The sequence below is a fragment of the Lonchura striata genome, chromosome 35 (assembly GCF_050655825.1).
Source record: "Lonchura striata isolate lonStrDom1 chromosome 35, ASM5065582v1, whole genome shotgun sequence".
NCBI lineage: Eukaryota > Metazoa > Chordata > Aves > Passeriformes > Estrildidae > Lonchura > Lonchura striata.
The window spans coordinates 5,940,844-5,965,171 of record NC_140737.1 but is presented as its reverse complement, the minus strand read 5'-3'; the positions used below and the strand labels follow the sequence as shown (position 1 = coordinate 5,965,171).

Genomic DNA, 24,328 nt, shown 5'->3' with positions numbered 1-24,328 from the left:
CATTGGCTTGGGCAAGAAGAAGAGCCAGACCCAGGGCAGATACTAAATTATTTCCCTTGCACTTGATCTCGGGAATTCCTTACCCTGGGAATTCTCCACCTAGTGCAGGGTGCAGATAAGGGATGCACATTTAAAGCAGTCTGTGGCCAGAATCCTGTCTCTGGTGCAATCTCTCCCCCAGGAAGCTGGGCTGGCACAGAGCCTGCCTTGGCACTTTGCTGTTGCCAACATCCAAGCAGGACATGGGCTCTGCCTAAGGAGTGCAAAGCAGCACCACTGGTGGCCAAGTGGCGTGGCCCATGCCAAGGGGCCCCGAGGCCAGAAACAGCCGCCAGCACAGCTGAACACGGGGGGACCCCTCAGCCTGGGCTCCAGGTCTCTGCAGCCCCGGAGATTTGCACTTCCCGCCTGCAGCAGGAGGATGGGAGGCCCCCCTGAGCCTGCACTGAAGGCAGCGCAGCAGCAGCCAGGGCTCCACAGCGGGGCAAGGCCCTGGGCCTGCCCACACCTCCTCTGCTGAAATCCTCGGCCTGGCCACCCTCCTTGGGCAGCTCCAGCCACCGGGGCCAGCCCTTGCTGCCACTGCTGCAGCTTCAGTGCTCGCTGGGCCTGCACTGCCACAGCTGCTGGGGAGACACCGGGACAATTCCACTCTGGCTCTCACTCACACTCACACACTGCCCTGCCTGCCAGTGCATCCATGGAAAATAGACCAGCTCATAGACTTGAGCATTGTTAACCTTTGATTTCTCTACTCAGGTTTGCTTTGCCTTGGCCTTGGGGAAACAAATGTTAAAGGTTTTGTTAAGGGATGTTACACCACTCAGTGGAGATTAATTTAACATCTCAACACACTGGGAATGGCCCAAAAGAGACCCACAAAGACAACGACCAGCAGCAAAACATCAACCCCAGCAGCAAACAGCAACCAACATCTACCCCAGACACTGCCCCCGGCAGGGCTGCAGACACCTGGTCTGCAAAAGGCTGAGAAGGAAATCCAGCACTTCCCACCTCATTAACAGCACAAACCAATAAATCCGGGTCCAATAGGAAACCAAATAATATAAACTGCACAACTTGAAACTACAGAATATTAAACCAGTTGATTTAGATTGCTTCAGACAGCACAAATTTGGGGAAAACCTAGTAAAACCCGCATGTAATGGAACTATTTTCTCTGCACACCTGGGCTATGTGGGAATGGAATGATTTTTGTTGCACATCCTGGCCAGAATCAAGGAATGCCTCGACTCTAACACTAAAAAGATTAGTGATGTTTTTCTTTTTCCTGAAGTTTCAGTGCAAAGTTTAGAGCATTAGAGTATTTTTTTATTACTCATACTTCTATATAGTGCTTAGGTTTGGGTAAAGGATGTGAGAATCAGTTTTTCTTCCGAGAGGAAGTAGAAAAAACTGAATTACCTTGAGCCTTTTTCTCTATGTTTTTGTGAAGCTGTAAAAGATACAAAAATTTTGATCTGGGTTTTTCAAAGTTCACCTTTAGGCTGCATCACTAGAAGAGATTTAAAGGTGACCCCTTAATGTTTAAACAGGTAGCCTGGATAGGAGCTTTAGAAATGCAAATTAACACTGCAGAGGCAAATTGAGGACAATGTACCTGGCTCTTCTTGCCTGGGGCAGGAATTGGCTGATTCCCTCTGCCCCTCACCCCAAGCTCTGCCTGCTTGCACAGATGGAATCTGCACAGCTGAAGGCAGAGCCCATGCTGAGGATCTCTGACTCTGCAACAGAAATGGCTGAAGCTGCAAAGGGAAACAGCAAATGGAGAATGTTGGGAAAACTTCACTAAAATAAGGGGGGGATCATCCCTCTGCCCACTCCAACATCTGCTGTCCCTGTCTGTGCTGTACAGGGTGTATCAGAGCACTGGGGTTTTTGCTAGAACAAGTTCAGGAAAATCAGTTGGAATTCAAGTATTTGATGATGTAATTAGAAAAAAGCGGTCAATTGATGGAGTCCCAGCTGAAGGGAGCACCCAAAAATGGGGAAAAGATTAATGGCCACCAGAACAAATCCTACAACACCATGGACCAGCCCCTGAGAACCCGAACCAATTCATATCAGGAGACAGAGAACCCATTTATCATTTCAATGGCATCATTACATTACAAGCGGTCCTCAAAAGAAGAACGAACCAGACAGCTCCAGCTCCTGACCTTCCTGCCGACCAATCCACTGAAAAGAGGAACACACATCATTTCACCAGGGGATGGGATCAGATTATCTGTGAGCAGAAAAAACAGGAGTTTGTGGAAAACTAAATTACTCAAACTACTGCTGGTAAGAGATGACAAGTGAAAAGTGGTGAAAAGGATAACAAAGGAAATAGGAGAGCAGTTTATGTATTGGTCAATCACGGAAAGGATGGAAATGGGACACGCTTTCCTGGCTCCCCAGCACACCAGGGGATAAAGGAATGCTGCTTCTCCTCTTCTGTGCTGCAGCAACTCTCATCTTTTTACCATGCTCCACACCTTGGCAGTGCAGCTCATCCAGCAGCTGAGCCAGGGCATGCAGGTGGCAGCCAGGCCTCCTGATCCACAAACGGCTACAAAAGGACAGCGAATGAGGGCACCGAGAATAATCCCAAAAACAAAGAGGACCCGGGAAGGACAAAACAGAGTCAAGGAGTGAATCTGCCTGGAGATAGGGCCGGGCACATGTAGATAAGGGGAGAAACCATCAGTCCCAATAAATGTTACAAATTGACCCAGACAGCTGCTCAAAGTCCCGCTACATTCCCGAACTTCGAGGAGAAGAACAAAGACTTAACAGAGCCATGAATATCGGCTGTTCTACAAAAGGAGGGTGCACATTAACGAGGACAGGCTCCAGGCGCATCGGGAAGTCGGAACCTTCCAAGGAACTCAGCCGGTGGGCAAAGGCAGAGGGAGATGCGGCCGGGAAAATGAGGATAAAAAGGAGGCTGCGGACTACAGCCACGGCAGAGAGCGCACGGCAAATGCCCCACGGCCTCTGCCCCTGCTCGGCAATAAAGTCACTTTGACAGGACTCCTCGCTCTCCCCCGGGCACACGAACCTCCGGCGACGGGAATTTCCCCGCCCGCTCCCGGCCGCGGGGCAGCCCCTCTGTCCTACCCACAGCAGCCGGGCCGAGCCAGCGCTGCTCCGGCAGCGGCTCCTGCCCGGCCCCGGCGGGAAGGAGACCGCGGGCAGCCGCTCCCGCAGCGCCCTCAGCCCGGGGCCGGCACGGGCCGGACACGGCACCGGCGAGCCGCCGGAGCCCCCTGCCGCCCCCTCCGCCCGCAGGCGGCCCCGAGCCCCCGCAGAGCCCAGCGCGGCTCCCACCTGCGCCGGGGCCGCCTCCGAGCTCCGCCGCCGCCGCCTCACCGCGCTCCGGCCGCTGCCGCCGCTGCCGGGCCCGCGCAGCCGCTCGGCCAATGGCGGCGCTGCGCGGCCACGGCCGCCCTCAGCCCGCCGCCGGGGCCGCGCCGCGCCCCGCTCCCACCAATCAGCGCGCCGCAACCGCGACTGACGGCACCGGCGGCCAATGGCAGCGAGCTCGGGGCGGGCTCTGCGCACGGCCCCGCCTCGCCCCGCGCTCTCGGCGCCCCCGGGCTGCGTGAGGGGAAAGCCGGAGATGAGGAACAGCCCCGGCACGGGCCCGGGCCCGAGCCGGGATTGAGCTGCCCACACAAACAAACTTCTCCGCGCCTCCCGCCACGGCTTTCCCGGCCCTGCGCCTCCCGTGCCTCCGCCTCTGCGGGAAGCCCAGGAGCCTCACTTCTCCTGCCCCTCGTTAGCGCATCAGTGCTTCGCTTTGATTTCCCCCGAAAAGGGAAACCCGCCCGAAGCCCTGTGGGTGGGTGGGGCAGGGGAGAGATTTCTGGCGGAAAACTCCAAAGACTCGGAGCAGGAGAAGGAGAAGTCAGTGCAGAGCCTTAAATGCAGCTTTCCCCACGCCTCCCTGCTCCCAGCTGCACCTCCTCCCCCGGCAGGGCAGGAGACAGGGAATGGGGCCATGCTCAGCTCATCCCCCGGGGCTTCTCCCTCTGCTCAGGGACAGGAGTCGTTCCCTGCTGCACCCTGCGCTCTCTCCCGGCCGAGACTTCTCCAGGAACTTCTCGGAGCGGAGTCCATCCCCTGGGCACAGCCCCCTCCGAGTGCTGCAGCGTGGGTCACTGTGCCACGGGCTCAGTCCTGCCAGGACAGGCTGCTCCAGCGGGGCCCCTCTGCCCGCGGGCTCACAGCTCCTCTCAGGCATCGCCGAGCTCCAGCCCGGCTCCTGCAGGGGCTGCAGGGGATCTCTGCATCCCCATGGACCTGCAGGGGATCTCTGCATCCCCATGGACCTGCATGGGGATCTCTGCATCCCCATGGACCTGCAGGGGATCTCTGCACCCCCACGGACCTGCAGGGGGATCTCTGCATCCCCATTGTAATATATGTTGTGGAATAATTCGTGCTTATGAAAAATATACATCAAGTCAGTTGTGCTTGTACAAAAAGATTCTTAAAGTTTTAAATGACCAGTGGCTGCAGCCGGGGCTGGAGACACCACAGTTGGCAGAGAAAGAAAGACCTAATTTACAAATGAAAAAAGGTAGCTTGGTGCAGAGATGGGCCCTTTCCGGGGAAAATCCAGGAGAGTCCCAACGTTTAACCCCTGGTCTGCTGGGGAGCCACGAGAGTGTGTCCCATTCCCATCCTTTACATGCTTGGACCAATACATAAACTGCTTTCCTATTTCCTTTTTTATCTTTTTCAACACTTTCCCCTTGTCATCTCTTTGCCAACATCAGTTTGAGTAATTTAGTTTTCCACAAACTCCTCCTTTTTCTGCTAACAGATAACCTGATCCCATCTCCTGGTGAAATGTGTTCCTCATTTCAGTGGCTTGGTCGGCAGGAAGGTCAGGAGCTGGAGCTGTCTGGTTGGTTCTTATTCCGAGGACAGCTTGTAATCTAATGATGCCTTAGAAATGATAAATGGTTTCTCTGTCTCCTGATAGGAATTTGTGAAAAATGCTGATCATTAGGTTTTTAGAATTTTAAAAGTTTACTAATAATAAAATGGTGAAAAAAATAGGAATAGAATTAGACTGATAAAAATTTAGAGTTAGGACAATTACAAGACAATAAAAAGGAAAGAATATCTGAGGTCCAGATGCTCTCAGGCACTTAAGCCAAGAGGAATGTACCTTGTGAATGAAGGAATCACCCCTAAAACAATACACTGTTGCATATTCATATATCCTTTATGGTTATACATACATTCTATTTGAAACAAAAAACTCTGTCTCTTGTATGTCAACTGCTTTCTTTAATTCCCACGGGGTCTTCAAGTCTGAGCCAGGCATGAAGAAATCAGCTTCTTCTAATAAGAAAACCATAAATTGCTCTTCTCTGGAGGATTTGCGTGTTCCTTGAAACGAGTATCTCATTCCTTAAACACCCCCCCCACACACACATACATAGTTTCTTTTTTAACTACTAAAGCTTCATTTTATCTACAAAGCTACATTTACCATACTGTTATATGCAGCAGATATAATTGGCTCCATTTCTAATATGATATATGTGATATTGAATATTTGTTAGATTTGTTAGAACACTCTAACACTCTACACGTTTGTATTAGGATTCCCCCCCTCCCTCGCAGGTGAGACCGGGTGTATATTGGAAACTGATTTACAAGTAAGAAGGTGTGGCTCCCCAGGATATGGGCCATGGCTGGGGAGATACAGGAACCCCCGGTGCTGATCCTTGCCTGAAGGACCCGAGATGGATATCATGGAAATCCTTGGGCAGACACAGGTGAATGCAGCGTTCCCTCCCGTAAATTTCATCAAGGGATTCAACAAACTCCAGACACTAAATTGTTCTCCCTCATCACCAAAAAAGAAAATCTTATTAACATGTGGACTCTGAAGAGAAGACTGACTGCCGAAATCTTGGCCTCAGGCAGAATTTTCCCTATAAAAACTGCTTGTGCCAGGATGGAGGTGTGTGGGCTTAGAGGAAAACCTCTGCTGAGGCTGACCTCTTTGTTGCACACCCAGGGCCGACCCCGGGCTCGGCTCTGTTCTTTCCTTGTGGCTGGCCAGGTACAATTTGATTGCAAAATAAATATTTTATTTTTTCATATTAATTTGGCTGGACAAATTTTCATTTATAACAGTTGTAACACATAAAAGGAAGAATCCCCATTTTTCCACCATCCCATCCTCAATACATTACCCCACCAGTTAGTTTTTAACACTGTTTTCCCATATTTGGATTGGTGTCTGGGTTGTTTTTTTCTAGGATGACCTCCCCATTGTCATCTATTTTCAACAGTCTGATACATTAACCTTTCCACAGAAACCCCCTTCATTAGCCAATAAACAGTCTCAAGCCAGCCTATCCTGGTACACTGCAGTTTTTCCCCTTTTTGCCTGCAGGTACTCAATTTGGGTGGGTCTGTGGCTGTTGACATGGGTGTGTGTACCAAAAAGGAACTTTGGTTTCTTTCCATGTAATACTTTCTGTAGCATTTGTGACACGATCTTGCTGCTATCTCAGAAGGGAAAAGACAACAAATGAGAGACAGAAACAGGAATGACAGAGGTCTGGCATGGCTTATACCCCCACCTCCCCTGCCTGTGGGGTTGCTGCCCACAGCAGGTACGTGTGATCTTCTCGCTGGTGAGTACAGTGCTCAATCCAGGCTTGCCCTCTGTTTCCCTTGTCACTCCTTTTTACTGATTTTTCTATGCAAGTCCTTTTCAACACTCCTTTGGTGTGTTTTGGTGTTGTCCATTTTAGATGTGATAGTCCATTCCTCACGTTTCTTCACAAGTCCTCTGCCTCTGTTTCCCACTTTCTCTAACAACCTGAATACCACGTTCTTTCAACTACTCAAAAAGTCCTTTCTCTCAATATACCATTCAACACAATCCACCTGCCTCCAAGGAGATAAAGTAAAGCTCAGAATAAACAATCTACATTATATATACTTCCATTCATCTACATTTACTCACTTTTATTTTTCACTCACTTTCACATACAAGGTACCTTTTACTTTCAAACAGTCTACATTACATATCTACACCCTGAGTGCTCATGGAATGTTAATCCATCAACCCAGCAGGTTTAATCCTGGATGTCTCTCAACCCAGCAGAATTTTAGGTGTTACTGTTTTCCAACCCCAGATCCCCTTGGACATTTTTAACCTTCAGTCCAGCTGTGTTGTCCAACCCCAGATCCCCTTGGGCATAACCTCAACACGCAACCCTGAGTGCTCTTGGAATGCAAATCCCCCAAATCCTCCTCTGGAAGGAGCCCCCAGAAAACAAACCCCCACGGCTCCTCCCCACCCACCTGATTCGGGAAGAACTTTCTCTGAGAGAAGTGGAAAAGAACCTGTTTATTTAACTAACAAAACAATCCCCAGCACTAAAAAAAATGAACAACACCAGATGACAAGAAAACTCTTTCACCACTCTGCAGAGATGACAAATCCAGAAAGTCTCTCCTGGGGGTGGTCGCCCGGGTCTGGGCGCTGGGGATTGCTCTGGGCACTGGGGATGGCTGCTGCAGATCACAGAGCGCAGGCTCCCGGTGCTCCTCGGGGTTCCCAGGTCCCAGTCCAGAGCAGGTTGGATGGTATTCAGGAAAGGGAAAGGGAAAGAAACAGTCCAGGGAAAAAATTGGAATGCCTAGTTAAACTAACTAACAGGAAAAAGCAAAGGCAAGAGCGGAAGCAAGAGCAAGCAAACAAAGCCAGCAAAAGCAAGCCAAGCCAGCCCACACAAGCCTCTTGTGGAGAACAGACCATGGGGGGAGGTGAGCCAGCTGATAACAAGACAAAACAAACCTTCACTTTCAGAGTCAGTTCTGAGAGCACAGAACAGAATATCAAACATGAACAGAACCTACAACTGGGGATACAAACACCAGAACCTCACCCTGGGACACCTGGGTTTCCACATCAGCAGGAGACAGTTCCTGACAGTCGAAGGGTCAGCGGCAGGGTCCTCATCACACCCGTTCCTTAAATGTTATCTGGCCATGCAGACGGTTTTAGCTACTTCCACAAGTACTTTAAATCAACATTGGCTGTTTCACAAATACCTCTGAGTTATTACTGTCAGTTAGTTACAAAAATAAAAGCATTAGTTATTATCTCACAACTACAGCTACTTCTGCAAAAGTTAACATTCTAATGCACAAACCATGGCATCCACTTCAATATTTTGCAAAAGCCAAAAGTAGTATGTATGTTTTTCACACTGTGCACAAACTAAGCTATCATCCAAGAATGATGTTCTGAGGATATGAGCTACACAGGGGCCAGGGCATTGGCCACAAAAAGCTGACAAATTATATTACAGCAAAAGCAGTTAAAAGTGATTACAAACTATACTGCATCAAAATCGTTGTGACTAAGAATAAGTTGCAGAAGTCAAGACATAAGAGCAAAAGCCACCAACTACATAGTTCTCTATAACAAACCCAGGGCAGGTGTTTCCCTTGCAGGGAGCACTGGGGCCTTCCCCGGGCCCCTTCTGCCCTCTGGCAGAGCCGGTGGCATTTTCCAGCACACGCAGTTTGTAACCAAGAGTCGGGTGCAGCCCAGAAGGCTCCGAGCGCCTCCTCCCAGGCTGACTCTGCAGATCCGAGGCTGCTCTGGGCTCTGCCTGGGCTCTGCTGGGGCTCAGCTCTGGGCCAGGCTGGGCCCGCTCTCCCCTCACATTGCTCCGGGCAGCCGAGTCACAGAGGGAGGAGGAAGGGACACCTCAAGGGAGTTGAGGCTTAAGAGAGTTTTTATTCAAAAAACTGCCATACCAAACAGGCTGTCATAAGAGCCGTAACAAACAGGCTGTCCTAACTACCATAACCAACTAGCACTGCTAACTACCATCACTAACTAGTTGTCCTAACTAACTACTGTAACTAAAAGCTGTCCTCCAGTGCTTCATCTCCTCTGCTGCTGCCTCAGTTGCTTTGCTGCGGTGATCAGAGGGGTCAGGCTGGAGAGAGGCTTGGCTGATGATAAAAATGGGTGCTGCCCAAAGGATAAAAAAGAAAGAAATGAACTGTTACTTTCCAGAGCAACTTTCTCACAGACTCTGTTGCAACAGGACAAAGGGAAATGGTCTGAAACTCAGGAGAGGGAAGCAGGCTCAGGTTAGATCGCAGGCAGAATCTTTTTGCCAGGAGTGGGGAAACACTGACAGAAGGTGCCCAGAGATGTGGGAGGTGCCTCCTCCCTGGGAACATCCAAGCTCAGGCCAGGCAGGGCTCTGAGCACCTGAGCTGCCTGAAGATGGCCCTGCTCCTCGTGGGGCACCAGGGGCAGATGCCCTCGAAAGGACCCTGCCAAGCCAAACCCGGCGAGGATTCTGCTTGCTTTGCGTGTGGAACGCAGCGAGGCTGGAGACTATCGGAGGGGCCCCAGCAGAAAACCCCTCCCTGGCGCTGCTGCTTCCCCTCAGCCGCTCGGCATTCACCTGCAGCAGCTCCTGGGCAGACCAGCGCTGCTCCTCGTCCGGCTCCAGGCTGCACTCGAGGAAGTCCCGCAGCAGAGCCGACAGGCGCCGGGGCTCCTGCAGCTGCGGGGTCCCGTTGTGCCGGATCAGAGCGCGAGCCTGCAGGAAAAGCAACCTCAGCGCTCTGCCAGCTTCCTTCCCACCCACAGGTGCTCAAAGCGACCCCGGGTTATCAGGACCACCTCCAGGGGCACTTTCCTCCCTGGCAGAGATGCTGCTCACAGCTCATTGTCCTGTGCCAACCAAAAAACCCAAACCCTGGTGCTGCCACAGCCATTGGAAAGAGCTGATGCACTTGCTTCACATTTTCAGGTCATCCTCACAGCCAGAAGAGCTGCAACAGCATAAATCCCAAAGCAAATTGTTGCTGGAGACTGTGGAATATTTGTCTGTGTTGAGGCTCAAGTCCTCTGGGAATTCCCTTCCCCAGGTGCAGAAACCTCCAGCTGCTGCTCCCAGTGCAGGGTCACCCTGTGCTCACAGGGCTCTGCAGCCCCTGGAGAATTTGCCTCTTACCATGGCCCTCGTTTCCTTGAAGTAAGGAGGTTCTCCTTCCACCATCTCGATGGTCACAATGCCAAAGGACCAGATGTCCACCTTGGGGCCATAAGGAGAACTGGTCACAACTTCTGGGGCCATCCAGTGAGCAGTGCCCACCATGGAGCTGCGCCGGTCCTGCTCAGAGCTGAGCTGAGCACAGAGGCCAAAATCAGCTGAGGACAGAAACAAACACTGTCAAAGGCAGCTGGAATGAGGAAACCAAGCACCAAGACTCCCCACTCTCAGTCTGAGAATGCAGTAGTGAAGTCAGCTGGAAAAGTGCTGAGGGCTGTAGCCAAGGGAAGGTGGAACTGGACCCTTAAAGAAACCCTCAGCTTTTGTGCAGTGGCTTTTACTGATTCCCTTAAGCTTTAGATTCCAACTCCTGCCCCTCTGGGGGGGCCATACACAGAGCAAAGCCACCCCTGGCACCCTGCTGCTCTCCGGAGCTCTCTGCAGGGGCAGCCGCTCTCAGCTGGCAGCAGGGGCCGGGCAGTGCCCCCAGCAGCCCTTGTGGGGCTCTGGCCGGCACTGGGAAGCAGCCCCACAGCCGCACCCGGGAGCGCCGTGCCTGGCCAGGAACACCCACCCAGCTTGACAGAGCCGGCCATGCCCAGGAGGATGTTGGAGCTCTTCAGATCTCTGTGGATCACCCGGTTTGCATGGAGGAAATCCAGGCCCTGCAGGCACTGAGAGAGAACAAGAAACACCAGGACAAAAACCAATGGCCAGAATCTATCACACAAGAAAGGACAGTTCTGAATTCTGCCAGCAGCAGCTTTGCTGTGCCAGGCCAGGAGTGCAGAGCAGACAGGCTCCAGGCAAACGGTTCAGGGCAAAGCTGAGAACAGCACATCAAATCCAGAACAGACAGAGAGTGCCACAACAGCAGGAAAGAGAGCAAGAACAGAGCAGAAGTGCAGCGATGCTGGCAGGCCGTTCACTGCAGAGGCTCTTTCTTCTCCAGCTCATAAAAACAACAGAGAAACAGAGCCCTGAGCATGGAGCCACTCCTGTTCTCACGCCTCTGTGGAAGGACCATCGTGTCCAAGCCGTGGCAGCCACAGGTAGGATCCCTCACCTCCCGACTGACAGCTGCCATCTCTCCTTCAGCCATGCGTGTCTGTCTGACAACGTCCTGCAAAGTTCCTCCATCCATGTATTCCATCACCAGCCAGAGATCTCCGTCAACAAGGAAGCTGGAAAAGAAAAGCAGTGACATGGAGACGAATGTGCAGTGCTCAATTCCCCCATGGAAAAGTCTGGAGTGCAGTTTTGTTTCCAGGTCACTTGTCCATGAGGACAGAATCCGATGGAGAGACATTCCTGCCAGGCTGCAGAGTCCTTGGAATCTGCACAGTCTAAAGGAGGAGACACCTGTGAGAAAGGAGAGGCCTTAGATGGCAAGCAGGTGAAAAATGCAGTTTAGCAACAGCCCAGATCAGTGTGGAACCACAACACTGGCCCCCAGCTGGTTCAGCTTCTGAGCTCATCAGTTCCACCATTCCCTGCAGAACAAGGCACCACAACCCCCAGGGTTATCCAGGGGAGGAGGCCGTGCAGCACTTGGGACAAAAGCAATCAGAAAACCTTTCAGAAAGTCCCTTCAGAAACAGGCAATGCCAGTGAAAAATGGGCAAATGAGGCATTTCTGGAAACAAGGCCCTGGTTTTCCTGATATCTGCAGCAATGGAAAAGGGCTGGGAAGAAGAAGCCAAGGGAAATAATTTCTGCTGTGGTTTATCAGCACTTGCTGTAAGACACAGAAAACGGGGTCAACTTGAAGGAAAAAACAAACCAAAGTAACCAAAGCACACGGAGGGAGCGAACTGCCAGGCTGCTGTTTTGGGAAGATACGGCTGGGTCAGGCATTTTCAAAACAGGCTACAGACTACGGGTGCCAGGAAAGGTAAAGGCAGGGCCCGTGCACGGGGTGAGGCCTGGAGCACTCACCTGTCCAAAGAGTTGACAATGTTGGGGTTCTTCTTGTCCTTCAGGAGCAGGAGCTCATTCACAGCGTGTTCCCTGTTCTGCCCTCTGAGACTCATTTTCTTTATGGCCACCTGAGGGGACATTGCAGACCTTTAACTGGAGGAGTCTGTGGCAGGAGGCCACAGCCAACACGGGGCGAGGCTTTTTGGAGCGACGGAGCTGGGCTGTGCCAAACTGCCCTGGGATGGGCACCAGAGCTCAGCAAGGGCCACTCCCACAGCCCATTGCTCTGCTTGCTGGGGCTGCTTACAGGACACACGGCCAGAGACATTTGGCCTTGCAAGCTCTGCAGAAATGGCCCCTCAGCTGTCAGCCTCCCAGCTCTAACCACATTCTCTGCACCTACAGTCTTCTCATATGGCCTCAACACTCTCATTATTATTCAAACACATTTTGCAAGCAGGAGGTAATTCTGGTTCTGTGAAAACAGTGCAAAACAGCCAGTAACCCTTTAGCAATTCTATGGGATTTGGTCATGATTTCAGATGCAGCTACTCTGTTTGGGATTGCACAACAAAGCAAACACACACATCCATTGCTCAGGTGATCCCTGTCACAGGCTGTCACTGACCCCAGACCCAAAAACAACTGCAGGGTTTAGGAGAGAGCTTTGCTCTGGACATCCATCTTCTCATTTCTCTCCCTCTCTCTCTGTGGACAGCTGAAGTGGAATTAAATCCCCAAATTGAGCCCAAGCAGGACCTCTCCCTAATTAGGCCTTGAGGTACCCTTTAAAGATGAAAGGCTGGATGGAAAAACTGCTAAATAGTGTTCCTGTCTGAGGCTGGGGTGAAGATAAATTGGGCCTCAGTCTCCAGCCCTGATCCATTCACACTTTTAAATATGAAGAGGAAGCCAGCATGTCCTGCTCTGACAGACACCGCTGCCCTCCTTGCATCCCTTTGGGCACTCCAGAAGGACCAAGTGTGTCCCAGCTGTGCTCTGCAGGCTGACACTGCTCTGCCTTCAGAGGAGCAGCCTGTGCAGGAAAGCTCTGCTGGCCCCCAGAGCTGCAGCCACAGCTCCCAGCAGAGGGGAGAGCCCTGGAGAGCTGCCAGACGTGCTGGGCGTGTTGGCACTGACCTCTCCTCCAGTGGCCCTGTCGAGTCCTTTGGAAACGGTTCCGAAAGCCCTGGAGACAAAACAGCAGAGAAGAAAGAAGCAGCGCTTGAGGCCCTGGGAGTGAAAGCCAGCCCAGACTGGAGATCTCTGCTGCCTGCAGCGCTCACAAACACCTGGGTGCATCGACCCTTGCAACAACAGCGCAGCAGCCACCAGCCCTCTGCCATGCCAGGTGTCCAAGAGAAAACTGAGACCCAACACGAAGGAATTGGGCTGGAGCCAATCCCAAATGTCCACGCTGAATTGCTTTAGTTCAAAACCTGAAGTGAGCAATGGGTGTCTAAAGAACTGGAAAAGAATGCATTTCATCCTTTTCCATTTCCTGCCTAAGACCTGCAGGATCCACAAGGGTCCTGCCATCAGGCAGGTGATGCATTTTCCCCCAGAGTGCATCAGCTCTGTGTCTGTTGCTGAATGTATGGGCTCTATGAGCTGTGCTAGAATAGAGCACTCATTAGTTCATCTCTGGTTCCTGTTTCCAAACCATTAGCTTGTTAATGCTGACCAGAGAACATTTTTTGAAGCAAAATATTTGAAAGAAATCTCCTTGAGAACTGTTTTCTGACAGTCTCCAGATGGTGAGTGGCTCTTTTAAGCAATCCAGTTCCAGACACAGAAGATCTCCCAGGTCCTGCTCCTTGCTGCAGGCAGGACACTGCCAGCCTCAGGGGCCTGTGACGGCTCCTTCTGACCACAGTTCTCAATTCTGATCAGGACTGAGAGACAGCAGGATGGCACCCCAGTGTCTGAAGGTGTTTGGAGCTCTCCTGACTTCTCCCTTGATCCTGCACCAGCACAACCCCTGGGCTGCTTGTGCAGAAGTAGCTGCCGTGCACTTACCCTTGGCCAATCTGCTCCACTTCCAGGTATTTCTCGGCAGGCTCCTCCACGCTCACAATGTTCCCTGAAAGAAACCACGTGGAAGAGGCTCCCTCCCAGAGCCAGACCCCGCCAGAGCAGAGCCAGAATGCAGCCCCACTCCCTGGGGCCGTGAGCCCCTTGGTCTCAGCTGGGGAAGGACAATAAATGCCCCTGTGACATTCAGCTGCAGAGCAACGCTGGCTGCAGCTGATGCAGAGACACACACACAGCCCCTGCTCTGAACACAGGAACAGAGCAGACGTACTCAGCTGCACCAGGCACCACTCCCCTCTCCCCTCTGGCTGCAGGGCTGTGCTGCTGTCAGAACCTTCAGCCCAGGATCCCACAGCGGAGGGAGGTTCCGTGTCCTCTTCCCAAGCACAGGGAGGTTCTCCATCCTCTTCCCAAGCACAGGGAGATTCTCCATCCTCTTCCCAAAATGCTGCAGGTTCGCCATCATCTTTCCAAGCCACGGGACATTCACTGTCCTCTTCCCATGCTGGGAGAAGTTCACCCTCCTCTTTCCAAGGCACAGGATGTCCTCTGTCCTCATCCCACACCATGGGGGCTTGGCCATCCTCGTCCCGCACCAGGGGACATCCACTGCCCTCGTCCCACACCGGGAGATGTCCACTGTCCTTGTCCCACGCCGCGGGAGCCTCGCCGCTGTTTTCCCACAGCGCGGGATGTTCGCCCTCGTCTCCCAGAGCAGCGGGAAGTTCACTGTCATCTCCCGGCACCGAGGGAAGTTCACCAGCGTCCCCCAGAACAGCGGGGAGCTCACTGCTGTCTTCCTCCTCTTTGGCCTCCTCTTTGGGAGCAGAGGGAGCCAGAGGAGGGGCTGGTGCTGCTTTTGTGCCCTGTGGACAGACGGCAGCGTGAGGGACAGGAAGTTCTATCTCAGTGATCACCTTATTTATCCTCAGCTGCACATCCAGCTGCACGAAGCAGAAATTGGGTTTGGAGTCCTTCAAACTAACAATGGGCTAAAGTCGACATTGCCACTTATTGTTGGGAATTCCATATTCCACCGTGGCTAAAGCCAGCAAGCAATCCTCTGCCTGCAAAACCAGACCTGTAGCCCTTCAAAAGCTCTGCAGCAGAAAAGGAGAAATCTGCTGGGGATCCCTTTGCTGCTGCTGCTGCTGCTGCAAAGACTCTGACAGGAACTTTCCTTCAGCCTCCTAAGCTGGCACTCGGCTGCCACACGCCAAGCTCACAGCTTGCTGCACAATTCCAAACACCAAAGGTTCCTTTCCCACTCACCGGAGGAGGAGCTGCTCGGAATCCACACATGAGGTGCCCTGCAACGGGAGAGGGAACATGAACCAGATGCTGTCAGGGAAAAACTGCCTGTGGTGGGAAATGCCACGGAGCAAGGCAACCCCGAGAGAGCATTTTGCTTTCTCAGCGTCCCTCCAGGAGCCACAGTCCCTTCCCACAGCAAGAGAACAGCACAAAATGCTGGGCTGGGTCAGTTCTTGGCTGGGCAGGGAGTTCCCGGCTCTGCTGCCACAGACTCCCCGCTGGAGGGAACAGAACCCCCCAGGGCTCATTGCAAATGCTGTGCACGCCCCGCTGGCTGCAGACACCCCCTTTTTCAGCTGCAGCTGCTGGCAGGAGCTCTCCCAAAGCAATGGTGCCTTCATGGCCATTTGGTTACAAAGTCAGCTCGGGTCCAGAGGAAGAACAGAAAGCACACAGCAAGCCCAAAGCCACAGCACCGAGGGAAAACCTCGACTTACGTGCCAAGTGGGTTAAAAAATAGCCCGAATAAGCCACAGAGTACAGCGTGCAAACTGCAGCAGCCACGTGCTGGATCATTTTGGCTGCGCTGCACACGCCTGCAGACTGCAGCCCTGCAAGCACACAAGGACACCCGTCAGGGCTGGGCTGGTGCTGAGAATGCCTCGGGCAGGAGGATCCTCCGGCAAGGAGCAGTGCCCAGAGCCACTGGGGACACTGAGGCCTCCGTGTCCCACAGCCACGGGAGCACCTCGGGGACGTGGCAGTGCTCCTGTGACATCACAGCAGCAGCTCACGCAGAAACCGCCCGGAAGGTTCTCCTGGGTCACAAAGGAGCACAAAGAACCCTCCCAGGGCACAGCCTATTGCCCAAAGGCTCCAGGAGGAGCTCTGAAAATGCAGCAAACAGGGACACCCCATAGCCCAGCCTGAACACTGAGGAGGAACAAGGACGGGAGCACAGCAGAGGAAACAGGACCTTTAGTCACTGCTACTTCTGACTAAAGCCAGCAAGCCGTGTTCCCGCTGGGATCTTTGTTCTCGCTCTAAAAACAAGCAAGGTGCTCCACTCGAAATATACAGAAGGCAGGAACTGGGCAGGAGGTGGGATTAGGAAGGAGGAGGAGGAGGGAGAGAGGAAAAGGAGGAGGAAGAGGAGGAGCAGGAGCAGGAAAAGGAGGAGAAACAGGAGGTTCCAGTGCCCCCTGAGGCCGCAGCACCCTTGGCCCCGGGACCATCGCCCCCAGCTCATCCTGCAGGTGAGAGGGGAGGGGGAGCTCACCCCAAATCTATCGGGGGGGTCCCTAAGAGGGTTTTTTATTGGGGTGTGTTGGTAGCTTGCAGATTGTGGAATTGAGCCCCAGATGTCGTCTGGGAGGCCCAAATAAAACCTGGGAGGTTTTTTTCTCTGTGTGTGTGTAGGTTTGGATCTTTCAGGACCGCAAAGCTGAGCCCCCTGGGGGATCTTTGGGAGTCCACGTGGCCATTGCCCAGTGTCACCAGGGGGAGGACATTGGTCCTGGGGACCCCCGGGGGAGCAGAGGAGGGGAACCCCTGGGACCCCCGGAGTGGGGAGAGCAGAGAGGGGCGATCCTGGAGCTGAGGGACCCCTGGCTGGCTGGAAAGGGGGGGAGCCTGGAGAGGAGGAACCCCTGGGACCCCTGGGATCTCAAAGTAGAGCATCAGGGGAAAAGGGACCCCATGGAGCCCCAACAGCCCCTGGATCATCCCTAAGCAGGACACCTGAGAAGGGGGAACCCCTGGAGCCATTGGACCCCCATCATCCCAAGGAAAGTAAACCTCTGGAACCCCAAAATTGAAGAGATCAGAGATAGGGAACTCCTGGGAGAGTTGTTTTGGGCTGAACCTTGATATTGTGGAGATTTTCATGGACACAAGAGTCCTGCTGAGTTCTAGGAATGGACTTGGGCAGGAGGAGCCTCTACTCCAAGGCGCTCCCACCTTGGTTTTCCCCAAACCAGGATTTTTCATTCCCAGGGTGTGTCTGGATGGAGGAGGAGGAAAAGCCCCGGAGATGCTGCAGGAGGAGGAGCTGCAAACCCAGCCCAGGGAGCTGCGGGGAGGAAAGAGCCCCCCTGAGCCAGGAAGGCGGGCGGAGATCCAGGCGGAGCTCGGAGCTGGTGGAGAAGCCTCATGGCAGGGAGAAGCCCCACAAGTGCTTGGAATGTGGGAAGGGTTTCAGCCACAGCTGCACCCTGACCCAGCACGACAGGATCCACACTGGGGAACGGCCCTACGAGTGCTTGGAATGTCAGAAGAGCTTCAGGTGGAATTCAGAGATCATCACTCACCAGCACTTCCACACCAGGGAAGCCCTGCGGGTGTCCTGAGTGGGGGCAGAGCTTCGTGCGCTGCTCCAGCTCCATCCCCATGGGAGGATCTGGGCTGGACGATCCCCAGTTGTTGCAGCCTGAGCTGCTACAAGGAGAGTCCAGGGTAAAGAAGCAGAAAAGCCCTTTGCATGGTATCCACGGATGTTTGATTCAGCCACGCCGTGAGATGTTCAGGGTTTTCCCCAGCACACCCATCCCCCTGCTCCAACTCTCAGCTCTCCCTGTCCCGAGGAGTCGGGGTGGGGGTGACCCTGGTCCCTGTGCAGTACAAAGATGAGGCCCAGTCAGGGAACAGGGAGGGAGTGGCCCAGGGACACAGGAACAGACACAGGAACAGGGAAAGGAGCAAACGGAGTCCAACAGCCCCTTGAGGGAAGCCTCCCACGTCTCCCCAAATCAGGGAAATGCCCCCCAGGGTCCCCACAATTCCCCTTTTTATATTATTAAGAAAGCTTCTCTGGAGGATCAACTGAATCAACACAAAATGACAAAAACAATCAAAAGCGCTCATACGACAATTTTCAAAATGCAAACAATTCTGAGTCTCTAATGTCCAAATAGATTTTCTTAGAGCTGGCAGGAGGGATGTGGGGTTTTCTTAGTCCAGTTTATCAGGAGATGGAGTCAGGAGCCTTCAGTAGGGACTGGTTCTCTGGCCCCTGTGGCAGTGCTGCTGGCTGTGACAGACTCTGTACGAGGTAATGTAGGTGGTGGTGTGCCTGTTGGAAACTCCAAATAGAAATCATTACCTTTTAAGAAAAAGATAGTTACTTTAGGAAAATCTTCCTTTCTTTCCCCCCAATTACACTCCCTCGGGTATTATGAAGGAACTCTGGGGAAAGGGACTAGTGTAGGGAGGCCATGGAAAGGGGGAAAAGGAGGTAGGAATTTGTGGGAACATAAAAAAGGGGTAATAGGACAACGGAAAGGAAAAGGGGAAAGTGGGAGGGGGGCAGGGAGGCCACAGGAATTGGGGAAGGGTATTAGAAGAAGTGAGATTTATCGGACTGGAAAGTTGTTTTGATATGGAGGTGGAGTCTTGGATGGAGGATGGCTTATTGGTCTTCTGTGCTCTTTCAGCTTTTGGGCTGTTGCTGGGATTTGGTTGTTGGTTTTGGGTTTTATTTCCTCAATAGGAGTGTGGAGGACTTCCATGACATGGGTAATATTTTGCAGGTTTGCAGTTTGGTGCATGTTTGCCACCTTGCACTGGAACTCCACCAGGTCCTGTCACATCGGCTGCTTGGGGGCCTTTTCTTCCTTGTATTATATTAAATTCCACAATTTCTCCATCTCCTAGACTGTGGAGTTATTTCCTGGGGTTATTCTTTTTTATAGCAGTCTGATGAACAAGCACATCTTGTTTGTTATCATTCTGGGTTATGAAACCGTATCTGTTTTTGACATTGAACCATTTCCTGTCCCCAGAACGTTCAAGGCAAGGACTTTTTTACCTTGGCCAGCGGGTTTGCGTGTGTGTTGGTGATGCTGGACGTGGCGCCGGTGCTGGGGCGCTGCCGTGCGGGGCTCGTCCCGCTCCCGGCGCTGGCGGCCGCACCGAGGCTCGGCCCCTTCTCCTTCCCGGCTCTGTCCCGGCCGGTGCCCGCGGACGCTGCGGGCGCAGGAGCTCCGGAGCAGCAGCGGGGCGGGGGCGGCAGTTTCGCCCCAGGACTGCGGTTCTGAGCCGCCCCCGGCGGGGCTGCCCGCCCGCCGGCCTCGCCCGCCCGCCCTCGGCCCCGGGGCCGCGGCTGCCGCTCGTTGTCTCCGTGCGGGACCGCGCCGCGCTCCCCGCCCGTTTCCCGGACGCTGCGAGGGCTGATCATTTCTAGGTGTTCTGGAGAGGGCAGCGAGGTCAGTTAAAGTGCACAGGAGGCCAGTGAGGGCAGTTTGCTTGGAAATGGCCGAACTGGCCACAGTTCAAGCACCTCACGTTGTTAATGGGCACCACTGCCTCCCCCACCCCTTTGCTCATGGCCAGGGCTAAAGCAGTTTCTGAAGAAGAGGCCTTAGTGCAGGTGTCGACCATCTGTGGGATGGTCGGCTCTGGATCTTGGGGAAGAGCTCCGAGAATCTTTTTGTTTTCCGGGTTGGCGTTAGACATTGCCATTTTTCCCAGGAGTTCATCCCTGGCCTCTACATTATCAATTTGGCGATCAATGGCCTCTGGGAGGTGGTCAACAAACTTAACAAATGTCTCTTCAACCCCCTGATGGATTGAAGAAAAGTTTTGGACAAGGGTGGTTCCATCAGGGATTTTTAAAGGAGCAGTCTTTGCAGCAGATTTGATGTCATCTAAGACATTGTTGGGCAGCATGACCTGATCCTCTGGTCTGCTAAATTCCCCCTCTCCTGCCAAAGCCTCAAGGCATTCCTGGCCTTCGCCTAAAACTTCACTCAAGTCATACTTGGATAGGATTGGCTTTAAAAGTTTTTTCCACTGCAATAATGCAATGGTAATGTAATGGAAGGCATGGGGAATTAAGATATGTCCTGTGAAAGTTAAGTCCAATACATTTTTAAAATATGGAGAATTGCGGCCGTAGTCTCTGGCCGCTTTTCTCAACTCCTCCACCTCAGTGTGAGGAATCCGCTCCCATCGTGGCTCCTTTCCCCGTTTAATGACGACAGGCGCCGCAAGGCAATCGAGATCTCTCACCAAGTCCAGGTCCCCATCCCGCAGGGCTCCTCCCTGATCCGTGTCCAGCCTCCTCCCGGCCTGTTGTTACTGCCGGGGTGCCGCCGTCCTCATCCTCTTCGGAAGGTGGGTCGGGGCGGGCTGGAGCGCGCAGCCTCCGGCGGAGCGGTGGGGCCCGGTGACTCGGGGCCTGCAGGCCAGCATGGCAGGCTTCCAGCCAGGCCCGCGTTCGGTTCCGCGGCGTGGGAACCGGGATGGGCTGGAGAAGGAGGGAACCACCCTCAAGGGCCCACTCGGGGATGTGGGCAGGGGACAGAAGGGGCTGGTCCCGACGGTGACACCATCGCAGGGGAGGGACCCGAGGCGGGGCTGTACAACTGACATTCCTGGAGCTGGGGACCAAACTGGGGACAGGGCAGTCGGGGACAAGGGAGTGGGGAAGGCTCTGCTGGAGTGGCCAGGGCCAGCCCGAGAGAGGGACTGAGTGGGGCAGGAGGCAGCAGGGAGTAGGTGACAGCCCTGTGCCCGTGGGCAGGGTCTGGCTCCCATCCCACCCATAGGGGAAGCAGGGTTAGGATCAGGGAGGGAGGAACACGGGGAACAAGAACCAGGGACCCAACTTTCTCCCTTAGGCTTTACTAATTTAAAAATCAAATTGAAAATAGGATTAAACTTGCCCACTTTATAATTCCCCCCCACTTGTATATCATAAATGCATCACCCAACTTTCCCCCAGAATGAAAGTGACAAAACATCTTCCTGGGAAGCCTCAGGAAAGTGCTCAAACAAAAACCGAACAAAAGTTTTAAGATCCCTCTTTTTAAATGAAACATTCCCTAGTACTAAGGTTGCTTTAATCTGAATATAAATCTCTCGTTGAGCTGGGGATAAATGATTGTCCATGTTCCCCAAACAACCCAAAATTCCCCCCCACGAGGCAAAAGGATGAACTTAAGATAAATGTGTTCATGTGTAGTGCTCTCCCCCGGGCACCTGGCAGCCCACGCTGCGAGTACTCACCAATGCGAGGGACACAAAGGAAAAGCGAAACCTCGAGGGGGCTGGTGGGCTCCTGCCGGTCCTTTGGATTCTGAAAGCTTCCCTTCCAAAGCGGCAGCCTTCCCTCAGAATTCCAAAGGGGTGCCGACAGGCCAGGAGAAACAGTCCTCACAAAGCGAAGGAAGAAGCTGGTCCCAAACGACGCTTGAATTCCCAAAGATCCCGGATCCGATGACCTTCAGGAGACGCTCTCCGGGACTGGACAACTGCCCAAGGTCCCTGTTCTGGGAGCCATTTGTTCCAGCCTGAACTGCTACAAGGAGAGTGCAGGGTAAAGAAGTAGAAAAGGCCTTTGCATGGTATCCACAGATACCACGGGACAGAGACTCCAGGGACAGCAGCCAGGTACTGCAACAGCAACCCGCACGTTATGGAGCAAAGAAGGACTGCGGTGGGCTGGCTCTGCCGGTACAACCACGAGTATCTCAGCCCGTTCCTCACGGAGCGCCGAGGTGAGCGTGGGGCAGAGCGTGTCCCCTCGAGCCCTGCTCTGGCAATGACCCTGAGGCCCCTCAAAACCTCCCTGGGAATCGCCCCAGAGCCCTCAGCCCTCCTTGTGCCCATCCCCGAGACCTTCTGTCCCTGCCACTGACCCCGTGGCTCTCCCAGTCCATCCCAGTCTCTCCCAGTGCCTCCCGGCTGTCCATCTCAGCCTGGCGTGGCGCTGCCGCCTCTCAGCCAATCAGAGCGCGAGTCTCTGATGACTCATCTGTTGCCAGGCAGACCCGCAGCGCCGCGTGCCCCGCACTGGACTCGGCCTCCCAGTGCCGCGCGCTTCATTCCCAGTTCCTCCCAGTGCCGCCCCAGTCCCTCCCACTCCTTCCCAGCTCATTCCCAGTTCCTCCCAGTGCCGCCCCAGTCCCTCCCACTCCTTCCCAGCCCATTCCCAGTTCCTCCCAGTGCCGCCCCAGTCCCTCCCACTCCTTCCCAGCCCATTCCCAGTTCCTCCCCAGTTCACTCCGAGATCTCCACCCTCTGCCAGTGTCCCCCATCCCCTCCCCTCTCTCTGAGTATCATCCCAGTCTTTCCCAGTTCATTCCAAGTCCCTCTCAGTCCATTCCCAGTCTGCCCCAAGGCCACACCACCCCTCCCCTCTCTCTCCACGTTTCTCCCAGCTGATCCCAGTGTGTTCCCGCTCTCTCCCAGTCACCCCCACCTTGTCCATCTCTCTTCTGCCCTCGAGCTCCCAGCCCAGCCCCGGCACCTGCTCTGCTTCTTGGTGGATTTCTACCCTGCCCACACCCAGCTGAGGTGGTTCCAGGGCCAGCAGGAGCTCTCTGTGGTGGCCACCGACATGGTCCCCAAAGGGGACTGGACCCACCAGCTCCTGGTGCTGCTGGAAACCTCAACCCGGGCCGGGCTCACCTCCACCTGCCAGGTGGAGCACGTCAGCCTGGAGCACCCCCTGAGCCAGCACTGGGATACAGGGGAGGAATTGGGGGCACTGGGACAGCCACTGGGATGTGCTGGTTTCAACTGGGAGGGAGTTGGAGAGCCTGGTTTCAACTGGGAGAGGAGGTTGTGGATTTGGAAAGGCTAAGAAGGGGTTTGAAGGATACTGGGGAGGGTGGGATGGGGTTCTGGGGGTCCTGGTGGACACTGGGAGGGAGTTTGGGTGTGCTGGGTGTGACTGGGAGGGATGTGAGTGAGCCTGGAAGAGCTGGATGGAGATTGGGGATGGAAGAGCAGAGATTGGGACAAGGTTGGTTGTGCTGGGAAGAGACTGGGAGGGGTCTGGATGAACCCTGGTGGGGCTGGGAAGGGAATGAGAGAGAGTTTGGGGGTCCTGGAGCAGTGGGGGACAACTGGAAGGAGGCTGTGGGATACTGAGAGGGACAGGAGGGGCTTTGGTGGGTCCTGGGAAGGTGAGGAAGGGATCAAGAGGGAGGTTTCAGGGATCCTGAGTAGGTTGGGAGCAACCAGGAGGGTGCTTGGAGGGGCCTGGGTGCCTGTGAGAGTTTCTGGGGGGTCCTGACCCCTGCGGAGACCCCAGAGATGCTGCTGGATGCTGCCACAGCAAGATGCTGGCAGGAACTGGAGACTCCGAGTTGGGCTTCATCTTCCTGGCACTGGGGATCTGGTTCTACCTGCACAAGAAAGGGGGGTCCCGTGAGTCGTATCCCACCTCCCCCAGAATGTGAATGGTCCCCCCGGGGACCCCAGCCCGGTGTCACCCCCTTTACTCTGCCCACAGAGCTCCTGAGCCACTGGCAGTGAGAGCCCCTCCCCGTGGCCCCGGACCCGGCCGGCACCCCCTGCTCCATCCCCACGCTGATTTTGGGGGGGTCGAGTGTCCCCCAGCCCTGCTGTCACTCTGCCCCTGCCCGCCTGCTCCCAGTGTTCCCAGTAAAGCTTCCCAGTTAAACCCAGCCCAGTTCCTGGGGGCACTGGGGAGGGACTTGGGGGGACCCCACGGCGGGGCCGGCCCTGGGCAGGGAGGGCGGGTCCAGGTGGGGAACACTGCCTGCTGCGGGTCTGCCCGGCAACTGGTGAGTCATCAGCCCCGCTCTCGCTGATTGGCTGACTCTTCTCCACCGCGTTCTCTCATTGGCTGAGGAGAGGCCCGGCAGTGCAGAGAAGGAACGGGAGAGATCCCGCCCCGAGCACCGGCACGGGGACAACAGACCCGGCCTGGGCACAGGGAGGGAATTTATTACCAACCAAACCACGGCAGCACCAGGAGAAGGGAAAGAAATCCCTCCAGCACCTTCCCCCACCCAACGGGGATCACCCACAACAGGGTTATCCACCATGGAGAGACGGGGACATCCGAGTTTAGACCAAAACCAATTTTATTGAGTGTACCAGGTGTTTATACAGGGATTGACTTGTATGGTGCTTATAGAGGGCTCTGATTTTGGTAACGATTTCCCATTGGTTACACATTCTTCGTGACATCCAGTAACCTGGGAACATTTATGTTATCACAAAGACTCACACCATGTTGCTTGGTCAGTCTTCTTGCCCAGGGAGACTTAAACTGTGTCTGTGTCTCCCACAGT

At 54.2% G+C, this 24,328-nt stretch overlaps 2 protein-coding genes across 2 annotated transcripts in view; both read right to left on the bottom strand.

Moving 5' to 3' along the window:
• LOC144247619 (uncharacterized) overlaps nt 1–24,328 on the bottom strand; it is a 46,328-nt gene that overhangs the window by 21,392 nt on the left and 608 nt on the right. The window lies entirely within an intron of this gene.
• On the bottom strand, nt 8,719–15,857 carry LOC146764312 (serine/threonine-protein kinase PAK 3-like). Its single transcript, XM_085564970.1, has 11 exons — nt 15,779–15,857; nt 15,300–15,337; nt 14,548–14,842; nt 14,013–14,076; nt 13,134–13,182; nt 12,012–12,121; nt 11,140–11,257; nt 10,648–10,747; nt 10,035–10,231; nt 9,480–9,617; nt 8,719–9,034 (listed from the first exon to the last, which is right to left on the bottom strand). Exons 1-11 carry the CDS (start codon nt 15,855–15,857, stop codon nt 8,945–8,947), a joined length of 1,278 nt encoding a protein of 425 aa, XP_085421096.1. The 3' UTR covers nt 8,719–8,944.